This window comes from Sminthopsis crassicaudata, chromosome 6 (assembly GCF_048593235.1).
Source record: "Sminthopsis crassicaudata isolate SCR6 chromosome 6, ASM4859323v1, whole genome shotgun sequence".
Lineage (NCBI taxonomy): Eukaryota > Metazoa > Chordata > Mammalia > Dasyuromorphia > Dasyuridae > Sminthopsis > Sminthopsis crassicaudata.
Window position 1 is genome coordinate 94,134,263 of NC_133622.1, and position 27,931 is coordinate 94,162,193.

The 27,931-nt window shown below is 37.1% G+C and overlaps 1 protein-coding gene across 1 annotated transcript; it reads right to left on the reverse strand.

The window, feature by feature from the left end:
* Positions 1-229: 229 nt before the first annotated feature.
* On the reverse strand, positions 230-27,931 carry SPATA4 (spermatogenesis associated 4). The gene is made up of 6 exons (XM_074273449.1): positions 27,581-27,931; positions 25,350-25,479; positions 23,014-23,132; positions 22,682-22,902; positions 5,819-5,929; positions 230-445 (listed from the first exon to the last, which is right to left on the reverse strand). The coding sequence occupies exons 1-6, from the start codon at positions 27,772-27,774 to the stop codon at positions 339-341; spliced, it is 882 nt and encodes a 293-aa protein (XP_074129550.1). The 5' UTR covers positions 27,775-27,931; the 3' UTR covers positions 230-338.

Genomic DNA, 27,931 nt, shown 5'->3' on the forward strand with positions numbered 1-27,931 from the left:
CAATTGTAGGTTGGAATTGTATGGAAAGGATTCCTAATTCAGGGGGGCCCAGATGGTTCCTGAGGTACTTCTACTTTAGACTCTAGAATTCTAATAACAATAATAATGTGACTATGTTCATTCTCAATTATTCATGGTAATGGAGGACAGGGATGGGAAGAGGGGGACTCAAATACCCAGATAATTTAAATAACCTTCATTTTTAGTAAAATAAAGAAGAAATATGTTCTTTAACCTGCAAACACCATTTATTTTGCACATTGCTTCAACATATCTGTCTGGCCCATCAGGTTCTCTCTGGTGTGGTATCAGTTTTTCCAAACCTGACAAATTCTAATTCAAGGTCTCTTTTCCAGATTTTTGATATGTTCAACACCGATTCCAAATGCCTCTTTATCTGCTTGTTTCACATGAATTTCTCTAACCTGGGTTTCAGTGTCACTCTCTGGGAAATTTAAAAAACAAAACAAAAATCAAAAGTCAAATAACTGCCACAAAATCTTTACTAATAATTAATGTCTAAATATAAAAGAATCATTTCCTTTTTTATTGTATTTCAAGGCTTCCAAAGTAATTACTCACAATATTCCTATGGGATTAGGTAGCATATTATCATCCCCATTTCATTTGAAGAAAGGCTCAGAATATTGATGTAACTTTGGCCATAATCTTAAAGCCAGTAAATGCTGGAGGATTCCCCAGATCTCCTGAGAGCAAGTGCAGTTTTTTTTTCTTTTACACCAAAACAAATTACAGATTTTTTTTTTGTCAAAACATTTTACAATTATTCAACTTTGATGAATTATATGTATATAAATAATATTGTTAGAGGAAAAAACCTAAAAGTATTGCCTTTAAAACATTAAAAAAATAAAAGTTTTGGGTACAAAAATGAAGACCTTAGAGTCACAAGCAGTATTTTCATCATTTCTGTCAATCAAATTCCAGAGATTCAGGAGAGAGAAGTAGAATTTTTTTTTTAACTAATTGGTTTTAAAAAGTGTCTGTCGAGATGGTGCCGGGATGCTGAAGCAATGAGCGATCTAGAAAATATATCAGAATAAATCCAGGGGAAAAAAATCTCGGTGAGTCTTTTGTTCAGTCTAGCTCAACACAGGGAGACGGCAGGTCTGGGGCAGTGAAGACATCCTGTGAATGGAGGAGCGGCACCCAAGAAGAGGCTGGCATCAGGGCAAGAGGAAGTACCAGCCCCGTCCCAATATTCAGGGCACTTCAATAGGGACAGGCATCCCCTGGCAGTTTTGATATTCACTACTCAGCATCAAGCTGCATATCCCAGGAGTGAGAAGAAGCCCAGTGCACAGCAGGGGCATTCTCAAGGAGGGAAGTCCTGAGCAGTGTACTGAGAAAGTGGGAAGTTCAGCAGATAGCAGCCACAGCAGCAGAGGTGTGGCTTAAATCTCAGGTGCAAGCAGAGTCTCACTTTCAACATCTAGCTAAATGTGCAGAAGGATAAACAGGGCAAGAATCCCAAACCAAAAAGGAGCTTCCAGTTTTGCTTCTCTGAGCCAATAGCGCTCTCTTTCTAGCTGGCTAAAAAGGGATGGGCTCCAGCAGCATTCTACTCTTCCTCAAACCTCAATTCAGGTGAGGAACTGACAAAATTCAGACCAGGGTAGACAGCAATCAAATTCTGTTCTGAAAAAGTGACTACATTGAAGGCTTATAGGTCCCCAGCCCGTTCCTGATTATCTTGAAATAATACAATACTCAAAAAAGCATCAAAAAGAAAGAAGTACAAAACATTACCCAAGCAATGCCCAAAAAATTTCCCAAGGCAAACATTTACTCTGTAAATTCAAAGGATTCCATAAAGCCAATGACTCTGTGAGGCAACAGAAATATTAAAACAAAGCCAAAAGACTAAAGGGAAAAATAGAAGAAAAAATGAAGTATATCATAGCAAAATCAACTAACTTGGATAATAGAGTAAGAAAAAAATTAGAATCATTGGACTATTACAAAACAAAAACAAAAACAAAAACAAAAAACTAGCCATTAAGAGCAGCTAGGTGGCACAGTAGATAGAATGATCAGGCCTAGAGTGAGAAAGAGCTGAGTTCAAATCCAATCTAAGTAGCTTTCTAGATGTGTGACCCTGGGCAAGTCACTTAACCCCAATTGCCTCGAGAGAAAGAGAGGGAGAGAAAGAGAGGGAGAGAGAGAGAGAGAGAGAGAGAGAGAGAGAGAGAGAGAGAGAGAGAGAGAGAGAGAGAGAGAGAGAGAGAGAGAGAGAGAGAGAGAGAGAAGGAGGGAGGGAGAGAGGGAGAGAGGGAGAGAGGGAGGGAGGGAGGGAGGGAGGGAGAGAGAGAGGGAGCAGAGAGGGAGACAGAGAGAGACAGAGAGAGACAGAGACAGAGAGAGAGAGAGAGAGAGACAGAGAGAGAGAGAGAGAGAAAGAGAGAGAGAGAGAGAGAGAGAGAGAGAGAGGGAGGGAGGGAGGGAGAGAGGGAGGGAGGGAGGGAGAGAGGGAGGGAGGGAGAGAGAGAGGGAGCAGAGAGGGAGACAGAGAGAGACAGAGAGAGACAGAGACAGAGAGAGAGACAGAGACAGAGAGAGAGAGAGAGAGAGAGAGAGAGAGAGAGAGAGAGAGAGAGAGAGAGAGAGAGAGAGAGAGAATGAGAATGACAAAGCAGACAGAGAGAATTCAAATACCAAAGGAACCACCACAATCAAGGTCATGTATGTAGCCACCACTATAGAAGAGGAAAACCTAGAATATTGGAAAAATTGGTGGAATTTCTCCATGGAAAATATGGATATGGGATTACAGGGGAGAATAATTATTCCAGCAAAACTGAGTATGATTCTACAGGGTAAAAATGGACCCGCTGTCTGCTTCCTGAGAGAAGTGATGGACTCAAGGCACAGAGTGAAGCAACCTGGACAATACAAAGGATATTCCTCAATGTTTTGCGTTTAAATTTCTCTTGTTTAATATTGTACTCTATAACTTGAATAACGACTGTGATTTGTCAGACTTGTAAATGATATAAAGCTTGAAGGAGTAGCTAATACAGCAAAAAACAGAAGACAGAACGTCAGAAAATATTATGTTAAACTTAAAATGGATTGAATCAAATAAGGTGATATTTAATAAGGTTAAATGTAAAGTCTTACACATAGGCTTAAAACAAATCAACTTCACAGGGGTCAGAGGGTGAATACATTGCTAATGAAATTTAATATACTACAAGCTCCATATGAGTCAACACTTTGATATGGCAATCAAAAAACAGTCTTAGATGCACTAATAGAGGCTTAGTATCCATGAATATGAAAAAAGTCTCATTGTGCTCTGCCTTGTTCAGTCACATATGGAATACTGTACTTGATTTTGAGGATGCCTCATTTTAAGAAGGATGTTTATAACCTGGGTAGTAAAGAGAGGAGAACAACAAGGAAGATGAAGGACCAATTCATGCCATCTGAGGATGTATTGAAGGAAGTGGAAATACATGGAAAAGTGATTAGGCTTAGTTTTGAAGGACAGAAATATAAACAGTAAGTTGAGGTTGAAAAGAGACAAACTTAACCTTGGTTGTAAATAAAAACAATTTTTAACAATTGGAGAAATCTAGAAATGAAAAATATTGTCTTGAGAAAGTGGGTTCTTTCTCACTGAAGATCATCTAGGACAAACTGGCTGAGTTATATGATAGAGGGGTTTCTTTTTCATATGTGCATTAATCTGTATACTTAAGTCCCTCATATCCCCTGGGATTCTAAGTGTATTAGTTAATTATGCTAGTTGATCATAACGTGGCCAAAACCCTGTTTATAGTATATGTTAAATTTTAAGGGCAGAAAAACTGGCTGTTACTCACCTGTTAAATCTTAAGCTATATCTAAAAATTAGTAATCTTCTATTTTGAAGCACCTGCTTGATATTTAGAAAAGGCTTGGCTGTTTTGGGGTACTTCTCCAAAAAGCAACAGTGCCACAAGTATGTTTGTCTTAAAGCTTAGCAAATGTGGGTGGTTTGGTTTTGGGATCTGTATAACAAGGCTCTATGCCTGTAGATTCCAAAGATGCTGCTCATAACCTAAAGATAATGATTCAGCTCTATTTTAAGATATGGCAAGTGAGAAATTTGTATTGTCATGCTCTATTGTTTTCCCAGTCTCTCAGAATTAGGCAAACAATCAAAAGCACTTAAGGAAAAAAATAAGATAGGACACAGCTAAAAACATTGAAAATGAAATCAAAAGTAAAGGCTCTACTTTACAATGTATTCTGGGCTCCTTGTTAAATATGTAGAGGTTTATTATTTTAGCTAACGGGTTGGTAAGCCTACTTTTTTGTGTGTCAAGTAGAACTAAAAAAATCACAAAAGGCAGAAATTCCTGAAATATTATATCAAGGCCCCCTTTAAGTTATTATCTCTATTCATTTATCCCAAATAGAAGAAATTTAGTATTGTTAACCAAATAAAACTGAGATTTAAAAATATCTTTGGTGGCCTTCAACATGTGTAATGACCTATTTCCATCTTTACCAAAGCCACCCTCCCCCCATATACACCCCGCTTCCACTTTCACCGGCTTCTGTCAATTAGCTTAAAGAAGACACATCTCTGAGGGAGGATTGAAGGATAAAAACAATAATATTTCTTCTTTAAACAACTCTTATCTTACCTTTCCACTTCATCCCCACCTAATGCTTACCATATTCCTAATGATCACTTTGGGCTTTGGGGTAGGAGAAAACTTTAGTTTTCTAAACTAAAGGGGAGAGGAAAATCAAGCAGGTGGTATGGATGATGTACATGGAGAAAGGGGAGTGGGGATGGGGAAGGAACTGTCCAGAACAGTTAAAAGAGTCAGAAAGAGACAAGTAGGATTAAATTGCCTGTTACAAAGAAGGCTCTTACTCCAAAGTTTAAAACATTGGTTTGAAGGAATATATGCAGGAATATATCTCCAGCAACACATGTTCTCTGGGAAGCTCTTTTCCATCCCCACATTTCCCCAAAAAGGTTTATAGTTTCCACCTCCCTTTTCCTCCTCCAGATCTGGGCATCTACCTGAGGAAAGAGAAAGGGAAAGAGAAATCCCATACTTCTTACAACTTTTCCATTATTCCCCTTGAACACCCTACAGATTGTGGCCAATCTGAGTGGCTGGTGTTTTCAACATCCTTGGATCTTATCTCCACTCCTTATTTCAACACAGTTAAGCCACATAGTATCACTAGGGCCTTTTCTCCATCCTTCATCTAGGCCACCCCATTGTTCGGTGGCTCTTGCCCAGGTCACAGGAGCTACCACCAGTAACTTGGAATTTGTTTTCTAGTGGAAGATTGAGGGAGTTTCTTTGGGACCCAAGGAACTTTATGGTTAGAAGATAAGTCAAGAAAAGTCAAGTAGTAGTAAGCTTAAGGGATATTTACCTACGTGAGAAGTGTCAAACAGGGTGCCTAAGTGTCATTGCAGACCAAAATGATGTAATTCAGTCAGAACCAAATTAAAATGCAATTGGGAAATAGTTAACAAAAATACAACATAGATAATGTTAATGTGATTTTCTAAGTCCATGTGCCCAGAGGGATCCTTATATACTTTCTATTTGATACCATCGACCTAAATCATACTCTTCTATATGAGGTCTATCGGACAACATCACAATCCTATCTTTTAAATAAATGACAGCTTAGTAATCAAATTAATACACATTTTTTGAGGAAAAAATCTAGACTGTACATTATTATGGTAACATTTAAAAAATAAATTGAGTGAACTAAGGAAAGGTAAAATTAAAAGGTGGTATTTTATCAGAAAAGTAAAATAAAAGTTTACCTAGTACAGGAACAATTTTTTCCTTTAACAAGGTACTTTTTGTGAGATTGCTATCCCTTTTCACATCACCAAGACAAAGTTCTCCCAATGTTGGTTTAACATCATACCATGCTATATAAAATGACAAAAACAGATTTTTAAAAAGTATGTTAAAATAAGTATCTATGACCAACAATAGAGTTACTTGGATTTATATTATCTTGTCATTACTACCAGACACATATATATTAAGGATTTCTACCAACTTCATTCCACCCTCCACCAAATTTCACAGTATTTACTTTTACTCATATGTCTTAAAGAGATTATGTACATAATTGTGTTAACAATTGGGAAACACAACCCTTACTCTACATCATGTAAATATCACATTAAAATAAGCTACCAAATAAAAGGGAAAACAAAATTTATATCTTTCACTACAAACCACATTTAAAATTGTTAAGGATACATTTTCCATATTATATACATATTAATATAACATAACAATATTTTATATATATATATATATATTATTAATATAGTAGTGGACCAATCAATCAATAAGTATTTGTTAATTATTTACATATCAGTCACCATGCCAGGCTCTGAGGATCCAAGGAGCTCAAGGAGCTTGCCTTCTAATGGAGACATTTACATTTCTAATAATTCACAGAAACACAACCAAAATATTCAAGACAACAGAGTGTCTCTATCACTAGTTTCCTTCCATTTCTTGTCTGCCTAAAGTCTTTCTTTTCTTCACTCTCTTGATTGGGGAAAAAAGAAGTGTGAAAATCTGCCTATGATGATTTTCACTCATCAAATATAATCTTTCCAAACGCAGGCTAACAAAATCTTTAATTCTCCAAACTGTAATTACAGTAACTATTTTGGCTAATGGCCAGAATTTTTTAGTAGAATATATTTAGGAATATGAATGTAAGGAACGAGAACAATCTCCAGCAATGAATTGTGGTTTTTAGGTTCTACTTATAGTAGTTCTTTTGCTAAAAGGAAGATGAGAATAGGGGGAAAAATAAATAAAACTAAGTGAGTACATGATCGGGTTTTTTTTCAGATATTTAAAGGATTTTCATATAGAGGATACAGTAGGCATTCATTTGTTCATTCACATATCCACTCTACAAACTAACCTATATTGTCCAATCTTACCTCATACTGTTATATGCATATGTTTTATGTTCCAATCAGACTACACAAACTTCCCCTTGTTATTTTTCCTTCTCCTATTGCCATATCTTTATTCATTTCAGCTACTATGGAATGTAATTTCCTCTCCCATTTGTTGACGTTCCCACTTTTTCCCCCTGTCAATTCAAGACACCAATCAATGCACTCCTTCCCCTCTTTCCTTCCACACACATCCTAAACAAAAATAATTTATCTCATATTTCTTTATAGTTCATTACTTAGGCCTTTCCTTAGCATTTCTCTTATTCCTCCCTCATACTTCATAGTAGTTATTTGTATATCTTTCTTTTTCCCAATAGATTATAAATTTCTCAAGAGCAGAGCTATGTATGTTGTACAGTTACCTCGCACCTCAAGGGTTAGGGGCACAGCCCCCCCATGATCTAGAAAACCCATATAAAAAATTTTGGCCCTCCCTTTGTGCCCGAGAAGTCTGAACTTTCTCTGTGTTTATAGCACTTTATTGTAAAATTTGGGTTGATATTACGCAACACTATACACATATTTTATAGATTTTTGAATTGTTAAACTTTTTTCTGTCTTTCTGCTGGCCTTCTTGTGTCATATAGTTTCTTCAAAACTCCCCCAAAATTCCTTTTTAATTTCTTATGCTGACCTTTGATATACTGAAATCAAGATGGAAAAAGTCACAATGTAGAAAGGATAACTGTAGTTCTCACTTTGAAACACATTATTTTCTACACAATTGGTACTTTAAGTGTTTGTTGAATTGAAAAAAAGGTTTCTACTATACATAGGACACCATGATAGGCACTGGAGGAGACATACAATAAATACAACACAATCCCCTCCCTTGAGGAGTTTCTGTTGCCTCCCAAATTAAGAACTAGAAGCAACTGATGTAATTTCATAGGATCACAGATTTTAGAACTGGAAGAGACCTTTCATTTTACAAATGAGACCGAGGCTGCAAAAAAGCTATTTGCTCCAGATCACACTGGTTACTAAGTAGGAAATCTTGGATTCAAACAGATGTCTGCTCAACAAAGAAAGAACTTTTTCACAACTCGTTTTTCAACAACATAAAGGAATGCCTACAGAGGGACCATACTTCCTGTCATTGGAGAGCTTTAAGTAGATGATGGGTAGCTGCTTGTTAAGAGATTTTGTAAGAAAGGTTTATTTCATTAAGGTGCAGTGGATGGCATGAAGCAACTGACTTGCTAAGTATTAGCTGATTTTCAGCTTCATAACTCCTGACTTTATTATTACACAATCACTAACTCATTTTGACAGGGTTCTAATATATAATTTGGATTTGAAAGTAAAGGAAATCATTACATGGATTAATCCACTTAGCAACACCAAGTATACGGAGAGGAATGTAGTGTATGAGGTACAAAGAAAATGCTACTTTGGAGTAAATGTTTAATGAGTCTGGTAAGATAGGTTAAGACTAGAATGTGGAGAGATATCAGCAGAAGAGTTTTTATAATTCATCCTAGCAGTAATAGGAAGTCATATGACCCTATCTCTGCCTCAGGGAAATTACTTCAGCAGCAATAAATAGAATGGACTAAAGCAGTGAAAGAAATGAGGTAGGAAGAGACTGCTGCAATAACACTGAGAGCACAATTAGGGTTATAACTGTATGAGTAGAAACAAGGGACTGGATCAGAGAAAAGTTGGAAGGTAGAAATGATTGGCAAAGTATGGGAACAGATGGAATATCTGGGGTGAGGAAGAATGAGGAATCCAGGAAAATTCCAAGGTTATGAAGCTGGGAGACTAAAAGGACGTTGATGCTTTTGACAGAAAGAGATGTTAGGAGGAAGAGAGGTTTTGGGACAGGGCAGGGGAGGAGAAATAAGGAGTTCAGATTTAGAGACATTAAAATCTCTAAAGGAGATCCAATTCGAAATTTTTGATAGATAATTAGCAATGAGACTGCAGCTCGGAGGAAAGATGAGCTGGATATATGGCAGTCATCTGCATGAAAATTCTAATTAAATTAATGGGAACTGATCACACATTTCAGAGGGAAAAGAAAACACCCACGTTAGGGGCAATGATATAGATGTTTTGTCAGCAAAATAAACAAAGAATAGAACTGATAATTCATAGGTATTGTGTACATATATATATTGCATATATATATAATATTTCATATTAAATATATACATAGCACAGTGGACAGAAAGCTGGCCCCTAAGCCACGAAGACCTGAGAATGAGTCAGGGAACTAATACTGTTTGGGTGACTCCGAACAAATCATCTCACCCACCAATCCTCTAGGCACCTCTTTACTTCTGACTCACAACATTTCTATCTTTTCTCAAGGCTCACATCAAATGTCTCTTCCTGTCTTTCCTGCTTTTTCAATTGAAGCTTTCTTCCTCTTAAAACTTTTTTTAGTATTTGAAAGGCTGCCTGGCAGAATGAGCAGAGAGTTGGCTTCTGAATTAGGACAACAGGGTCCAAAGTCTATATTTTGGCTCTGTGACCCTGAACAAAATACCTTCAATCTCTCGGCACCCCAAAAGTTTCTCCAAGAATCAAGACAACTGATCTGTACTGGCAAAAGCAGATTTCTTAACAGTAATTTTCTACACAAATGAAATCATAGGTCGAGATTAAAACAAAACCTTAGTATTTACATATGTAAATATACTCTATATATCCCTAATAAAAAATAAACTTCCTGTGAGAAGGGACTGGTTTGTTTTTATCATTATATCTTTGGTACTCAGCTCAATTCTTTGAACACGATTTTATTTTATTTATTTATTTATTTATTTTGGATGAGGCATTTTCACTGGCACAGGGAAGTCCTTGTTCACAGAGTAGGAAGCTAATAAGTGTTTGTTAAGTTTTTTCATTAATGCCCTCTCCCCCTAATTTTCAATCTCTTTCTTATTCAGTGCTTCCCTGCTTTTAAAAAAAAAAATCTTCAAATTCTCCCAACTTTTAAAACTTACATTTGGATCCCAGGTAAAATGGCTACTTGAATGGCAGGAAAACCGTCTGCTGCCACTCTAGCAAAACTCTGAAGTCTGCACTAGACCGAATAATGATGAAGAAACCCCACAAAAATCCATAGTAATGGACTTCCTTAACTCCAAAACTAAAAGAGAGACTAGGCAGAAGCCAAAATATAATAGAAAAGAAGGCTGCCAACAAAGCTAGGGATACATGTAGCCTGCATTATGTCCAAGTGGAGGGCTCAGCCAAAAAAGCCCCAGTGAATAGACCCTGAAATTTCTGGCAAGCTTCATTGGGCAGTCTCCAAAACCAATGTACAACATAATAATTATCAGGTCAGGACATTCCGGACCTCTGGATCCTGAGACCCCTCTCATTTTGTGGTGAGATGTAAAACAGGATCCCAAGTGACAGCACTCTGACCTCTAAAATCCAAGGGAAGCAAATCCTGGGAGATGGAGATTAGAAAAGAAACTCAGTGAATCAAAAATAGTATTAAGCAGACACAATTATACCAACCAAAAGTACAGCAGGAGGCAGAACCTAGCCCTGGCAAAATGACCAAATTCTGATACTTAAGCTGGAAAGATGAGTAATTTTTTTTAAGAAAATAACTACTATAAAAAATTACTGCAAATCTAAAGACTTGCACTCTTTCCCCAATAGGATAAAGTGACTCCTTAACAACTACAAACTAAAAGGAAAAACTGAACTTTCAACAAGAAACAGATGAATACTTAGAAGAAATTAAGAGCTAACAAATGAAATAAAAACTTAAAAATTTTTTCTATAAAACTTTTTTATTTTCAAAATACATGCATACTATTCAATATTCACCCATGCAAAACCTTGTATTCCATTTTTTTCTCCCTCCCCTTAGTAAAAGTAAAAAAAAGTGAAAGAACTGGTTGAAGAATACAGTTTTAAAAAGAAACTGGTAAACTTTATCCAACTAATGGAGGTTCTGAAAACCAGAAGAAAACAATAAAAAAACAATGACCATGAGTAAGAGGGAAATGTTAGAATAAAATCAAATGATTATTAAAAAAAGAAAATGCAAAATAATATAAAAAACAATATCAAAGAGAGATCATTTAAGAATCACTAGATTTTCTAGATATCATGATTTTTAAAGTCCAATCTCTATATTTCAAGAAATCATAAATAAAAACTAAGTGGATTTACTGGAATCATAGAGGAAAGTGAAGAATTTACCCCCCAAAAAACAAAACAGACTCCTAAAAGGAGCTTCCCTGTTATGGGCCAGAACTCTTGTATTTGAAACAAGTCAACTAGTATTTATTCAGCACCTACTATTTATGAGGCATTAAGAATATTAAAAAAGGCAAAAATCAGTTCCTTCTCTCAAGGAGTCTAATGGGGAAGACATCTAAATGTGCAAATAGGATACCGACAGGATAAATTGGGAGGTAATTTAGAGAGAAGACTTTAACATTAAGAAAACTAGGAAAGTCTTATTGTAAGAGGGACTTTAGCCGAGACTTGAAGGTAGTCAGAAAAGGTATAAGGCAGAGATTTGGAAGAAGAATATTTAAGGAAAGGAGGAGAGCCTGTGGAAATTTTCAGACTTAGAAGAGTATTGAGTGTGATGAAGAGCAAGGAGGTAATAAGCATCCATTGTAGTTTATTGAATGAGGGAGAAAAAAAAAAGTGCTATGGTTAAGTATGCTTTCCAGAAAGACAGTTGAGTGAAAAATGTATTGGAGTGAGGAGAGACTTGAAACAGGGACAACAACCCAAAGACTATTACTGCCCAAGCATGTACCAGGATGGTTGCAATGCCAGAGGAAAGAAGGGGACCTATGTAAGAAATATTACCAAGGTAAAAATTACAAGACTTAATATCTGATAACATAACAGGCGGTGAAAGAGGGGAATAAAAGATGAAATCCTGATTACAAACGTGGGTGATTACGAAGATAATAGGGAAGTTGACAATAATAGGGAAGTTGGGAAAAGGGAAGGATTTAGAAGGAAATATTTTTTTAAGTGCTAATCCCTACAATATTGCTATTAGTGTAAATATTCACCTGCTTCAGCTTACTTCATTTTGCATCAGTTCATGCAAATTTTCTCAAGTTTTCCTGAAAACATCCTTCGCTTCATTTCTCACATTGCAACACTGTTCCATTTACAATCACATACCAGACAATTAAACAATTCCCCAATTCCTGCTCAATTTTCAATCCTGTATCACAACAGGAATATCTGCTATAAATATTTTTGTACATACAGACCCTTTTCCTTTTAAAAAAAACTTTTTGGAATATAAACTTAATAGTGGTAGTGCTGAATCAAAGGACATCATGCATAATTTTATAGCCCTTTGGGCACAGCTCCAAATTACTCTTCAGAATGGGTGAATCAGTTTACAAGTCCACTAACAATGCAGTGGTGCCCTAATTTTCTCCCATCCTCTTCAAAATTTCTTATTTTCATTTTCTGTCATTTTAGTCAAACTGATAGATATGAGGTAGCACCTCATAGTTGCTTAAACTTGCATTTCTCTAAGCAATAGAGATTTAAAGCATTTTTTATGAGTATAGATAACTTTTTGACTTCTTTTGCTGAAAACTGCCTTTTCATATGTTTGAGAGGAAATACCGTGTTTCCCCGATAATAAGACCTATCCCGAAAATAAGCCCTCCCCTTACTGTGTAAGATTCCTCTAAAATAAGCCCTCCCCCGAAAATAAGCCCTATTGAGATTGTTACTGTAGTGAAGGTGATCCCCTGCGCTACACACTACATTATGGTACCCTCTGTATGCACCGTCGTCCCCGTTCCTCCCCCCCCTCCACATGAAGCACATGCCGCGCTCTGAGCTGCATCCAATCAGAGCTGCAGCAGTGATATTGCTGGACATGACAGATTGGGTCCACTTCTTCTGAAGGAAATGGAGGCGCAAGACATCCAGGACTGAATTCAGGGTACGGACACTTATGATGATGTTGTTGAAGAAGATGATACGATCATTATTGAATAAAGGTACATTTTTTTATTCACATTTACCTGTTTATTAAAATTGCTGTCAATGTTCATTAAAATAAGCCCTCCCCTGAAAATAAGCCCTCTGGTGTTTTTCTGTCCAAAAAAAAAATAAGACAGTGTCTTATTATCGGGGAAACACGGGTATGAGTTCAATTTAAGACGATTTAAAAAAATGTTTACTAGATACCCAGTTCTATAAGTCAAATAAGCATTTGGAGATCGGAACCAGAGGTTAGGAAAGAGTAGAGTTAGACAAGTAGATTTAAGAATCATCTACATAGAGATGATAATTGAAATTATGGGAGCTAAAAAACTATATGGAAAGAAGAGGATACAGAACAAAGTCTTTGAGAATCCCCAATGTTAGTGGGCAATAGGTGAAGTTCCAGCAAAGAGGAGTGTTCAGACAGGTAAGAGAAACAGGACAGAATGATCTTATGAAAAAGTAGAGAGAAGAAGAATACCAAGGAGAAGAAGATAGTGTCAAAGACTGTAAAGAGGTAAAAAAGAATAGGAGATGAGAAAAATTATATTATACTATTATTATTTATTAATGTTATTATTAAAATTATATTATTTTATATTATATTTAATTATATAAATATATTAAATTATATTATGTTTATCAATTTAAAAATTATGAGTAACTTTGGAAAAAGTAATTTTATTTGAATGATGAAGTCAGAAGTCAGACTGTGATAAAAGTCAAAGGAAAAGTGGAGAAACCTTTTGTGTAGAAAGCCTTTGCAAGGAGAATAACCACAAAAGAGAAGAAGGGGGAGGGGAAGGATGAGAGCTAGATCAACAAATGGATAAGTGACTTGTAAGGATGGAAGAGACAAAGACATGTTTGTAGGCAGTATGTAAACAGCCTGTATAATAAGGAGCAATAAAAGAGTAGTGAGAATAAAAATGATAATGAGCAATATGATGGAGAAGATGAAATGAAATGAAATCAATTTAAGTGGTATGAAATGAGGAACGGGGGAGAAGAGGGCAAATGGCCTCAACTTTTTCAGTGAAATATGAAGCAAGTTTCTCACCTGAGAAGGTGGGAGAAAGGGAAATCTTTAGGAGTTTTGAGAAGTAAAATGTTGTGAAAATGCAACTGGCTGGAGTGAGTGTCCCTTTTAGCAAGGACTGAAAAATTCCCTTTTTAAAATGAGTGTTCAGCTGCAATTATACAATAAAATTGTAGTAGTAGTAGACCTAGTGGAGCATGATTTTTTGATTTTGTCCAGTTGTGCACATGTGTAGCCAGAGCAAGAGTGATAGTCTGGTAAAGAGCTGAGGGTTACAGTGAGGATGAGGACAAAATTTGGAGTTGCCAAGCAGAAAGAGAGGTGGAAAGACACACTAATAAATGATCAAAGTTAAGTCAGCACTTGATAAACTCAGAAAAGCCAAATTTTAGGGGCAAGAACTCACCATTTGACAAAAATTGCTGGGAAAACTGGAAAGCAGTCTGGCCAAAACCAGACAACTGGCATGTACCAATATCTTACAACCTCACAATTTTATATCTAAGATAAAATCAAAATGGTTAAATTGATTCATAAAAAGAAAAACCACAAATTAGGGGAGCATAGAGAAATGTCTGTCAAATCCATGAAACAAATGAGACAGAGAGAATTGTGGAAAATAAAATGGAAGTTAATTAAAAAGCTTTTGCACAAACTAAACAAATGAAATCAAAATTAGAAGGAAAATACAAAACTGGGGGAATATATTTACAACAGGCCTCTTTTCTCAAACATATATGTGTAAAGGGCTGAAATTGAGTTGATGCACTGAGGTCAGACAACTGAGCATTTAAGACTAATTACCCATTGGACAATATCCTATTAGCATATGCTTGGAAAATGGTCCTTCCCACTATTTCTGTGCTGGTTCAATCATCTGATGTATACAGAGAATTGTAGGAGGGACTAGGGGATGATCTAAGACAAGCCAGAGTCACTTTGTCAGTAGATTAGGAAGAAGAAGATCACAGAGATCCTGTGTCCATCTCTTTCACTTCTACCCCTAGAGACCAAGAATAAAGAGCAGGGACTTTTGCTTATCCTGACTCTGGCTGATTCTAAGGCATTTAGGGTGCTAACTCAGCCCTCACATTTGGTGCCCAGTGTATGGACCAATGACCCTAATTTCACTGAAGAAATCCCCGGTGACCAAGAAATAGGGTGAGTATTTTAATAGACAACAGGGAACTTACTTTGTTAAGGGCAAAACCAGTAACCTTTTCTAGCTGAAATGCAGATGTTAGGAAAAGATTCTCCCCCAGCCCCAGCCCCACCCTGAAGGGGTGCTATAGAAAACATACTTAAGTCGATCAAGGGACAAGGCTTAATTGTAACTTGATTGCAGATTGCTAGACTCTTGGATACATTAGAACGCATGTCCCCTTGGTTCTTAAAGGAAGATGATGTAGGGCCAGATAACTGGAAACTAGTAGGAGATCAACTATGTGAATACTACAATGATAAAGGTCCTGGTCCAATTTCTAAGGAAACATTCTATATATACAACATAATACAATTGGCCTTAAAGAATCCTGCAAGTTATAGAAAAAAGAAGTTTTAAGAACAGCCAGATGAGAAAGTGTGAGGAAAAAGAGGAAGACAATGAACAGATTAATGGCTATATCACCAGAAGGCATGAGGAGTTAAATGAGGATGAAGGGCATGGCGAAGGGTGGGGTGATCCTGGCTCTCAACAAGGCAGCTTCAACCCCGTCTAAACTGGAATTGGTTCTTGACATGCCCCCATCAACTTCGACTTCCCTGATGGAGGGAGATGGGAGTAGTGGGAGGGGCAATGATACTACCAGCACCTCCCCCTCAACAATCACCCCCTCCTATGACTAGATTGCAAAAGGCAATACTTAAAGCCACAGAAGAAGGGCAGGATTTAGCTGATTTGAAAACAAGAATGGATCCTGTGATTCAACAGTTTAACTCTTCAGGTCAAGAAAGTAGAAGATACACTCCTTTTGATATAGAAATCCTCAAAGACCTGAGAAAGGTTTGCACTCTTTATGGGACTACATCAGCCTTATGTTAAGATGTTATTACAGAATTTGGCTTATGAAGTCTTAACTCCTAGGGACTGGAGATCTATAGCAAGGACATGCTTAGAACCTGAAGAAAACTTGTGGTTTTCTGAATATAATGAGCTCTGTAGGATACAAGCCCAACAAAAGTCAAAGTGGAGTTAATACTCCAATCACCTAAGACCAACTAACAGGTGTAGGTTCTTATGCAGACATTTTAGGACAGATTAATTACCCCATAGTAGCATATGAGCAAATTGCTGCTGCTGCTGCTATCAAAGCATAGGCTTCTTTTCTCCCTGGTAAAACGACAAGGGTGAGGCCTTCTCAAAAATTATACAAGGGCCAAATGAACCCTTTGCTGATTTTGTGGGACATTTGCAGACAATTGTCATACGGACTAATGGTAAAAATGCAGTAACAGATATTATAAGGTAACTTGCTAAAGAAAATGCCAGTGAGGTTTGTAGAAGGATTATACTAGGACTAAGTAATGTTATTACATTACATGGATGATATATTGGGATGTGCACCTGAGGAGCAAATGACAGAAGCATGTCTACAAAAGACCACAGAAACACTAAGGAACTACAAATTGCACATAGCTCCAGAAAAAAAATTCAAAGACAAGATCCTTTTCAATATTTAGGGTATGAAGTATACCCTAAGGTGCTTACAGTATAAAAACTTAAGAACAGAGAAGCTTGTGGCGACCACGTTAGCAACCTGGGTACCTTAGAATCAGCTGGAGTCAGGATAAGCAAAAGTCTTTATTCTTGGTCTTTAGCGGTAGAAGTGAAGAGAGTGGACGAGTAGGATCTCTGTGACCTCACCTCGTCTCTCTCTGGAAGTGATCCTGGCTAGTCTCACTGCACCTCCTAGTCCCTCCCACAATTCTCTGTATACACCAAATGATTGGGTCAGCACAGGATAGTGGGAAGGGCCATTTTCCAAGCCTATTCTTATAGAGTATTGTCCAATCAGTAATTAGCCTCAAGTGCTCGATTGTCTGACCCCAGTGCATTGACTCAGGAGTTTCAGCCCTTTACAGAACCTTAAATGACTTTCAGAAATTGATAGGAGATATCCAATGGATGCATCCAGTGTTAAGACTTGACCACCTGTCAATTGCAACCATTATATGACATTTTAAGGGGAGACAGTGCTTTAAATTCACCATGACAGCTTACAAAAGAAGCTCAAGAGGCTTTGAGACAAGTTAAACTGGCTTTATCCAATGTGGTTGAAAGAGTCACTCAAAAATCCTTGGAAATATCAGTTTTTGCTACAAAAGGGGCACCCACAGCAGTCCTTCATCAAGGAGACAGTGTGATAGAGTGGGTGAACCTCCCAGCACAACCAGAACAAAGCCTTATTCCTTACCTAGTGCTTGTGGCTAGTATTTTATTAAAGGCCATTAAGCAAGTAATATAATTATCTGGGATAAGACCTGACGAGATAGACACCTTTTATACTAATGCACAAGTTAATGTGTGCTGTGAAACCATCCCAGAATGGCAGATTTTATTAGCCATGGCTCCAAATTTTACACATGGGTCTCCATTAAAGATAACCAGACTATTACATAATTGGCAATGGATTCTTGAAGAAAAGATTTCTAAAGTTCCTCTTAAAGGACCAACTATCTTTATAGATGCATCCAAACATAACATGTGTGCTGCAAACTCTTGGGACTTCACTATAAAGAAAGTAGTCAGAACTCCTTTTTAATCCACTCAGCAGAATTAGTTGTATGCTATATTCTAGCTCTTACTTATTATCCAGAAGATATAAATATAATATCTGATTTGGCCTATTCAATAGGTGTGGTATAAAGAATTCTGTCTTGCCACTGGGACTCTGATGATTCTGGAATAGAGAATGAGGCTGATGACCTTGCATAATATTGCCTCACTTAAATCCAATTTATGTGAGTCAAAAGATTTTACCAATGCTATTTTACCATTATTCCCTATTTCAAAATCCCAATAAGGCAAGGCAAGTGATGCAGTGGTGCAGACCAGGAGCAATAATCCCACTCCTGTAGACAGATGGCCCAGGCCATGAGGTTACCTTCTCACTGAAAGTAGCAGTCGGAATTGAAAGCTCTTAGGGACTTGAGCAGTAACTTTTAAGGACCACATTGCTTAACTTTTAAAGTGAGGAAGGAGGCTAAAAAAGGTGCCCTAAATTTTTTCTCTTTCACTAAACCTGGCCTGTTTTATCATGGTAGGTAGGGATACTACCCTGCAGTCAAAATACAAAAAATGCACAAAAACTTTTGTAAGATATAATTCCACTTACTATTGGTACATGGGAAGTACACATGCTTATAGACAATAAGAATTCCAATAGTCCTGAAAGATGAGTAGCAATTCTTACAAGAGAACTCAGCAGGGATTGCATTCAAATAGAAGCCTTGAGTAAAACAATGTTGGCAAATGAAGATCAGTTTATCAATGTCAGAACTGGAAGCACATTCTTCTGGAGTGGCTAAAGTGACAAGGAACATCATGAAGATGGCAAAGGTTTTGCATCAAAACTTATCTAGTTAGCAAGCCTATATGCCCCTGAAAAGGAAGGAATAACAAGCTCATAACAATGAGATTGCCACTTGCAAGAAAGCACTATACTACCATTATTGTGTCTTATGCTTCTACCATAATAAGTCTTGATAAAGTCAAAGAAAAATGTTATGAAGACCTGGAGACACATCAGTGTGCTGAAAAAGGTCAAGCTTGTAATTCTGAATTACTTTATCACCAGAGAACCCACAGACTATCAAATATGACAGGGAGTTGTTGGGGGAAATGGAATGGGGAAAACAGCAGCAATGGCCACTTATTATTGAAGACTTATATGTCTAATGACCTCTTATCACCCATACTGTCTTCTAAGTACCTAAATGCAATAACATTTTGTGGATGCATATCTAATGTCATTGTAAAAGAGAAAAAACAGGGTAATGAAAGCAATGTATGGTACAAAATGCTGGAACAATCACAGAAATAGATCCAAGCTAAGCATTCACATTTAACAAAAGCAGCAGCCTCAAGACAAGGTAACTACCATAAAACTTAATGTCAAAAGATTACAGTGTTAACATGGAGGAAAAGTTGAGCCAACACATGCTTCCCAGCAGTGAATGGGCAGTTTTCAGATATCTGGTATACAGCACTATATTGACTCACGTGGGCCAGAACACTCACAAACATCAAGACTGTAATGTTGAAAATGATGAGAAAATTCAGAAGCTGCTAAACAAAAAACAATAACTTTACCTGATCAATAGGGTAGTCTATCCATCTTTAAGAAGGTAGTGTTTAACGCCATCAAAACTGGATTCTTGGATCAGTAAGGCGGCCTAGGAAGTTTACTTTTATACTGATAGCAACAATCCAAAGTACTTTATAATGTTCAAAATGCCATTTACAGTCAGAGACCTATAGTGCATTTCAACCACTCAGTGGTAATGGAGCCAGATTGATCTGTGATAAGAATGTGATCCTGGAGAGATGGATTGATCACTCCATCACTATGACCATCAATCAATGCTGAAGCCATTGACTGTATACCTGAAGTTGAAATCAATCTCTCTCTAGCCCCTTTTTTCAACTGAAGAAGAGGTTTTGAATGCCATTACAGATCCACTGCTCATATAAAAACTAACAATTCTTTTAGGGTACATGAAAAGAGAGGGAGAGGGTTATCCCCTAAGAGTTCAAAAATGCCTCTATTGTCCATCTGTAGAAAATGGAAATAGTCTTGTGAAAACCAAAGGAATTGGGGGAAGGAGAGTCTCTTTCTCTCTCAGTCACTGATGGCAAGATTTTGGCCAGAGTTCTTTCAGTTCACTTGCAAGATGATGAACTACCTGAGCATTGGTAAGACTTCAGAAAGAGCAGAGAACAGTCGATACAGTGTTTGCTGCCTGACAATTCCAGAAGAAATGCCAGGAGCAGCACAGAGATTTATACACATTTGTCTATCTGATCAAGGACTTTGATACTGTCAGTTGTGAGGACTTGTGAACAGTCATGACAAAATTTGGTTGTCCACAGTTCTTTAGTATTGTATGTCTGTTTTTTGATGGCATGCTTGCAGATTCTGGAAAAGAGATAATACTCTCATTTTAACATGTATTTCAACATATTTAACATGTATTAGACTACCTGCCAGCTAGGGGAGGGGGTGGGGGAAAGGAGGGAAAAATTTGTAACAAAAGGTTATTTATGCAAGGGTCAATGTTGGATAAATTACCCATGCATATGCTTTGTAAATAAAAAACTTTAATAATAAATAAATAGGTAGGCAGATAGACAAACAAACAAATAAAGAGATGATGCTCTCACTTTCCCACTCATCAGTGGAGTGAAATAAGGATATGTATTTGCACTAGTGCTTTTTTTTTTAGCACCATGTTTTCAGCAATGTTTTCAAATAAATTTAACAAGAATGAAAATGGCATCAACATCAGCTACTGCATTGATGGTAAATTATTTAATTTATAAAGGCTACCAGTCAAAACTAAAGAAGGGAGGAAAATAGGTGTGTGACTTTTTGTTTGCAGATGATTGCACATTTGTTGCAGTCTCTGAGGCTGAGATGCAGCAGAATATGGTTTTCTGCTTCTTTTGCTAATTTTGGTCTGACAATTAACACCCCCCCCAAAAGAGAAGTTCTCCACCATCTAGCACTATAGCATCCATACATGGAACTATGGTTGTAACAAATGGAGAAACTGTGAATGCTGTGAATAAGTTACCTTAGCAGTATACTTTCCAAGAATATACACAAGATGACGAGATTTATCACACATAGCCGGAGCTAGCTCAGTTTTTGGGAGGCTCCAAAGAAAAATGAGGGAGAGAAGAGGTATTATACGACTTACCAAACTGAGGTCTATAGGGCCATTGTGGTGATCTCATTGTCATACGCTTGTGAAACCTGGACAGTATATTAGTGGCATGGCAGGAAACTGAATCACTTCCATTTAAATTGTCTTAGAAAGATTCTGAAATTTACCTGGCAAAATAAAGTATTAGACACTGAGGTCCTTTTCTGAGTTGAAAGGCTAAGCATTCAAACTCTATTATAGAAAATGATGAGCTGGCCATGTTCAAATGCCAAACATATGTTTGCATAAAAGACTATTTTATGGGGAACTTATACAAGGCAAGCACTCACAAAGGAGGAGGAATACAAGGGCACTGTCAAGAAGTCTGGAATAAATTGTGAGACACTGGAAACATTGGCATGAGACCATCCATCACGATATACCCGCATCAAAAAAGGAATTGTGCTTTATGTGCAAAGCAGAATTGTAATATCTGAGAGAGAGAGAGAGAGAGAGAGAGAGAGAGAGAGAGAGAGAGAGAGAGACAGAGAGGCAACTTTAGAGCTGTCTTCACTCCAAATGTTCATATAGACTTGTGTGCCTGACCTGTGGTAGAATTTTCCAATTGTTATCAACAATAGTTGGATACACTAAACTTTGACCCCAATATAATGATATAATTTTGGTCCAATCCCAAAGAGATCAAAAAAAAAAAAAAGAAAGGGGAGGGGGGTAGAGAGAGGGAGGGGAATGTGAGAAGAACCCCCATATGTATATATGTATTTACAGTAGCTCTTTTGGTGGTGGCAAAAAATTAGAAATTGAGGGATGCCCATTAACTGAGAAATGACTGAATAATTTAAGGCATGTGATTGTGATGGAATACTGTTATAGCATAAGGAATGATGAGCAACATGTTTTCAGAAAAACCTGAAAGCCTTATATAATTTAATGCAAAGTGAAGTTAACAGAACTAGGAGAACAGTGTATACAACAACAGGAATACTAAAAGATGATAAGCTCTGAATGATTTAGTTATTTCTAGCAATATAAAGATCCAAGACAATTCTGAAGGTGGAATCTAAATGCAGATTGAAGTATTATTTTTTTTATTTCCCTATATTTTTCTTATTTGTTTTTTTTCACAACATGATTAATATAGAAATACATTTTGCATGACTACACATGTAGAAGATATCAAATTGCTTGCTTTTTCAATGAGGGAAGAAAGAAAGAGAGAGAGGTTAAGAATTTGGTATGCAAAACTGTAAAAGACAAAGTTTCAAAATTTTTATATGTAATTAAAAAATAAAATTAAAATTTTTAAAAGCTCAAAATATTTCACTGATTTTTAATTTTTATTAATCAAAGAAGAAAGAAGATGTTGTAAAGTTGTAAAGTATGTAAATACGAAACTTTTGTAGCAGTGAACAATTTGGAATCATTAAAATAATTACCTGAAGCTATAATAATGAAAATCATACTTTATACTTGAAGGAATAATATATGATAAATTTGAGGATAAAGAAATTGTCACCCACATTCGATAACATAAAATACTATGATATAATTAGTAACTTCACTAAAATTTTGCTAACAAATAGAAGGTTAAAACGGTGCAAAGTCAAAGAAGCAAAAAAGGAAATACAAGCATATTCTAGTGATGTGGGGATTACTAAATAGAAATTTCATTTCTTTCTGCTTAATTCAGGTCCAACCTTCATCTTCCATTTTAGGAGACCAGCTAGTCTCCTAGGATGGTTCTCTTTTTCAGGATATGAGATCCAAAAAGGAGAAAAAAAAAATATTTTCAAGAGAAAACTTACTTGGATGAAGTTTCCTATTGAGTTTTCTATGTAACATTTGTAATAGACACAGAAAGTTTATTTTAAGTTGATGATTGAGTATATTGGGATTACTCATTAATTCAGTTAACCTAATGTTATTCTTGATAAACTGCGAAGCTGTGGTTTTGAGCACCAGTGGCAAATTGATCTGGTAGTTACAATCTGTGAAGTTCACATAGCTGTCTTGGATATTTTTAATTCTGAAAACAAACAAAAAAACAGCTGTTGACACAAAACCTTGGAAATAGAAAATTGCATAAGCCTTAAAAGGTTTATTTTAAAGATGAAAAGTATAATAACTCATAACTCACTGTTGTTTTGTCAATAACGAGTAGATATCTTGTATCAATATTTCTGGTACTCCAGGTATACTGTGAAGTGTCCCATGAATTAATTCTTTGGGTATTTTGAAATGTTTTTTTGAAAAAAACTAATAATCAAAAAAAAATTTGTTAGCTGAGTCTGTTTTGATAGTAAAGAGTTCTACAATACATTCTCATTTTTTCTATTGACTTAGATGTCTCCTACATTTATATCTTTCAATTAATCTACTTATATCTAAAACGCAAACATAATTCAATGGAATAAAATATGAGATTATATTATTTGGTCCTCAAAACAATTCTGGAAGAAGGGCGCTATTATAATCCCCATTTTACAGATGAGGAAATTGAGACAATTACTTGACCAGGGTCACAGAGCCTAAGGCTGAATTGAACCTTAGGTCTTCCTGATTCCATGCCCAGGAGTCTTATGTCCTACACCACCTAGCAGTCATTATATGTCATAGTCATATATGGTTAGGGAAGAATAAATATCTAAGTAAACTTATAAATAAACTATATAAATAGTTATATACATAAATATATTATTAACTCTAGATCAGAATTAGGGTCTGTGACATTAAAAAAAAATTGTTTTTGGTGATGATCTTTCAACATAATTGGTTTCCTTGTAATCTTAGGCATTTTATTTTATACATTTAATTTTTTTTTCTGAAAAGAGTCCATAGGCTTTACCAGACTGCCAAAGATATCGATAATATAAAAATAGTTAAGAACCCTGATTCTAGAATCTCTGGTCTACAGTATATTTATATTGGGGTTTGTCTAAAAATCTATTATTGCTTGTTAGCATTAATTATTTCTTACTGATAACTGGTAATATAAGCATTCCCAGATATTCTTACTACAAATGTAATTTGTAGGCCAGCAGGATTTAGAAAGAAGTTTTCAGACTTTTTTTTAACCCAAAATTCAACTTTTCCCTACTCAGAGAAAGATGGAATAGGAGAGCATATTCAGCTCTGCTGGATGTAATTTGTAGCACTAGTCTTGATGAGGTAATAGGGAACCTCAAAATGATGAGGTAACTTGAACCAAATCATGAGATAAATATTTAATAATGAGGTATATACCTCAATAGGATTAAGTGAGGTCTAGTGGCAGAATTCGGGGTTCAGGGAGTCACATGGAGCTCCCCTGCAACCCCCTTAGGATTCGGCGCAAGGATACAAAGTTAAATCAGGTCTAGTGGCGGCGAGAGTCCCCTGTAAATGAATTTACAGGCCCGAAAACCTAGATGGGTAAAAGATGTTTATTGCAGGGTTTGGAAGCAAGGTTAAGGTCTGGTTAGTAAAAGGCATTAGATAGAGGAAGATATACACCGAAAGAGGCAGGGACAGAGAATCTCTGATGCAAGCATCTTGGCTGGCATCTTTCAAATCTCTGAACCAAAGATGGTTCTAGTTTTGCTCTTTTTATCTGCTTGAAGAAGTAATGGGCAGAGCTCAGGTTAATTCCTAGAAGGCCAGATTTTTGGCGGGCTTTATCCAAGCCAACTCAGATCCAGTGGGGGGCTGGGTACAAGCCCAGACTAGTTTGACCAGATCTTGTATCAAAGGTCCAAGTCCCAAAGGAAGTTGTAGATCAAACAAGGAATACCACGGGGCTACCGCCCTCAACAGTCTGAGAAGCAATGTTGTCCAGTTTGTACACAGAAGGCAAGAACGCCATCCAGTTTTTACTGAGTTTCATCTTCTTGATTTTTGTTTTAAGTGCTATGAATATATTATATCAGTTAAACCCAAATTCAAATTTAAATAAAAATAAATCAGGAAGCCACATATAATCTTTAAATTATTTATGAATTTGATTATTCCTATAATTTACCTTTCCATTAGTTTAGATAACTAAATTGATTTCCATCCAGAATATAAAGTCCCCATAATCCTGTCTTTAATAAACTGAAAACATTTTAAAATCACAAAGAACTGCTGTAGCAAGGCGAGTCCTTAGCTTACTCTTTTGGAGCACTATCTTGATGAGATCCAGTGCTTAATGTTCATTTTCCAACTCAGTTGGGTTCTATTCAAGGTTTCGGCCTCATAATATTATAGATTCTACTGATTATAAAAGGGAACTAGATAAATGTATAGCCCTCTGCAACTCATCATCATAGGCATGGGGAAAAAAATCAAAACATTTGCTCTCTTGGCAATTTATTAAAAGTATCATTTTCCAATATGGAGGTCAGCCATTGGGGAAATTCAATGTCAAATAGGGAATACACAATTTAAGCCATTAAAAAAAATTCAGAATTGGGGGTATGTGCTATTTTCTTAAAATCATATATGGTTAATACTTACCTTTTCCAGCTGTGCCCAATTAGCCAATTTCGATTTTAGAGAATTTCCATTCTCAAAAGTAATCAGTTTAAGATCCCTTGGATAATAGATACTGAATATTTCTGCAAGCAGGAAGCCATTTGAAAAGTCCCTGACCAGTAACAAGGAGATTAAACAGAATGTTTTATTTTAGTCCACCATTATATTATATTAACAATTTAGATTATAAACTCTAAAACGGATGGGACCCTGTCTCCTATAAATTTTTCATATTCCTTAGGGCCTAACACAATCCTTAACAAATGCTGGTTGATTTAAATTGAATTGAATTGAATTGCATAATTTAAATATTCAGCATGGACTAGAAATAATTGTAGAATTATAAAACCTGAAGCGAAAAATTCTTCAAAATGCTTTGCTTTTGAGATAGTTTGGTACATTTAAGAATGAAAAATGAGGTAATTCTAAATGCAAAAGGTTGATTCAAAGATTCACATTCTGTTTTATGATAGCTTTGTGACCTTGAGGAAATCATTCAACCATTCTCAGATTCAATTTCCTTATCTAGAGCTAAAAATGGGAGTTGGACAAAATGATCTAGAGTGGTCCTCAAACTTTTTAAATAGGGGGCCAGTTCACTGTCCCTCAGACTGTTGGAGCACCTCACACTCTGTCTTAGCCCAGTGCCTGAAGTGTGTGTTGCTAACGTGAGTTTAGGTCCAAGGTCACTTTGGGTCTGATTTTGCCCTAACCGGGCTACATAAACGTCCTTAACCGGGCTACATAAACGTCCTTAACCGGCTGCATCTGGCCCTGGGGCAGTAGTTTGAGGACCCCTGGAAGTTTTTCTTAGGGTTAGGGTTTATTAATATTATTATTAATATTGTTAATATATTATTATATTATTTCTATATTAATAATAATTATTAATCTATTAATATTATTAATCTATTAATACTTTTTAAAACTAAATCCTATCAATTTAGGATCCAGGATAGACTATAGTTACTCTCTACAATATTTTGATGTCATTATTTCTAAATGCATATTGGTTAATATTTGTCACCTGTGCCTTACTAAATCGGGCTCTAAAAATCAATATTGATCACAAAGAACCTTGAGTTTTGTTGCTAGACAAAGCTAGGTTCAAAAAAAAGCAACCGGTCAAAAGTGTGAGATGTATTGTGTCCCAACCCTTTATGTTTTATTCACTAGCAGAAAGGAGGAATGGAAGTGGGTGAACCTCAATTTAAATTTTAAATTTACTAAGTCCCCTTTAGGAAGGGATTTCAATGGGTTAGGAAAGTTTGGGAAGAGGGTTTGGGGTGAAGTTAGCAAAGAGAGGAAACCTAAGCAAACTCCGGGAATAATACATAATTACAAATATTTATGTAGCTGCTCAAAGGTTTCCACAACATTTTGTATATAGTGTTGTTTCAAGGAGGGGGACACAATTAGTATTTTGAGGCATAATTATAACAGTTCTTACCCTAAAGACAACTATAATCTGGGTTTCTCACGTTAAGGCCTGAGAGTATAGGAGCTAAGATCAATAAAATAGCTAACAGACGACTAGTTTAAATCCCAGCTCTGCCCCGCCCTTAACCTGTGGCTTCCTCGGACTGGTCATTTTACTATTGTGGCGTCAGTTTCCCCAGAATGTAAGCAAGTCCTTGGAAGGAGCTTTCATTTTTGTCTTTGAAATGAACATGAGCTTAGTAAATAACTACTCCGTAAAAATACGGGGTTCCTACACCTCTTGATAGGTTTCCCTTAAGAGAGACCACAGCTAGAAGGGACCCCGGGGGTCTCGTGAGGTCACTCGGACTAGCAAAATCCAGATAAATGCAAGGGCGGGTGATGAAGAGAAGGCAGGAGGAGATAGGGAGAGCGCAGGCGCGCGGGGCAGGGCATTTTGAGGGATTGCTGGAAGGTGGAGGGTTGAGGAAGGGGGTGGAGGGTGAGGAAGGCGCTAAGGATGAAGGTGCGAAGATGAGGTGGAATAGGTCAGACTCGGCTTTACATCCTAAGGGGACGGAGGCTGAAGGAAGTGGGACCGCGCATGTGCAGAGCACGGGGTGGGGGATGGGAAGGGTGCGCGAGAGGGGATGGGGCTAGCGGAGGAGGGGAGAAGAGGGGGTGGGGAGTGTAAGTTGGAGCTAGAACCGGTTGGTGCAGCACAGTCCTGGAGGCGGGGCGGCTCGGGGGCGTGCCAGAGACTAACGAGGGCGGAGCCGCACGGGTCCACACACCTGTTAATGTTTTTAGGGTAATAAGTAAGCTCCATGCTTAAAAGCCAGCGCAGTACGGCCCGGGGCAGGTGGGACTTCTTCGGGGGACACCAGTATGGCAAAATGGGCTTTCGCCGCTTTGTGGAAGCAGGTATAGAAATAGCTGGCGGCCGTGTCCGTGGCACCCTGCCCGCCAGCTGGCCTGTGGCGGCCATGGTCTTTAGTCCTCTGCCTAGGGCTGTAGTCCTCCGCCTTGGTCTCTAGTCCTCCGCCTTGGTAACGGCTTCTCCTGGTACTGTGCGGGAGACCGGGTATCAGCACCTGCGCTCGCCCCCTAGCGGCGCAGGCGCCTTTTCTTCGGAGCGCACCGGA

Bases quoted from the DNA above. Each gene is read 5' to 3' on its own strand.
- SPATA4 (XM_074273449.1), bottom strand. From the start codon at position 27,774: ATGGCCGCCACAGGCCAGCTGGCGGGCAGGGTGCCACGGACACGGCCG. The intron at 25,480-27,580 runs GTGTGTGGACCC...GTTACTGGTCAG, and splicing joins TACCCTAAAAACATTAACAG to GGACTTTTCAAATGGCTTCC. The intron at 5,930-22,681 runs GTAAGTTTTCTC...CATTTTATATAG, and splicing joins CAATAGGAAACTTCATCCAA to CATGGTATGATGTTAAACCA.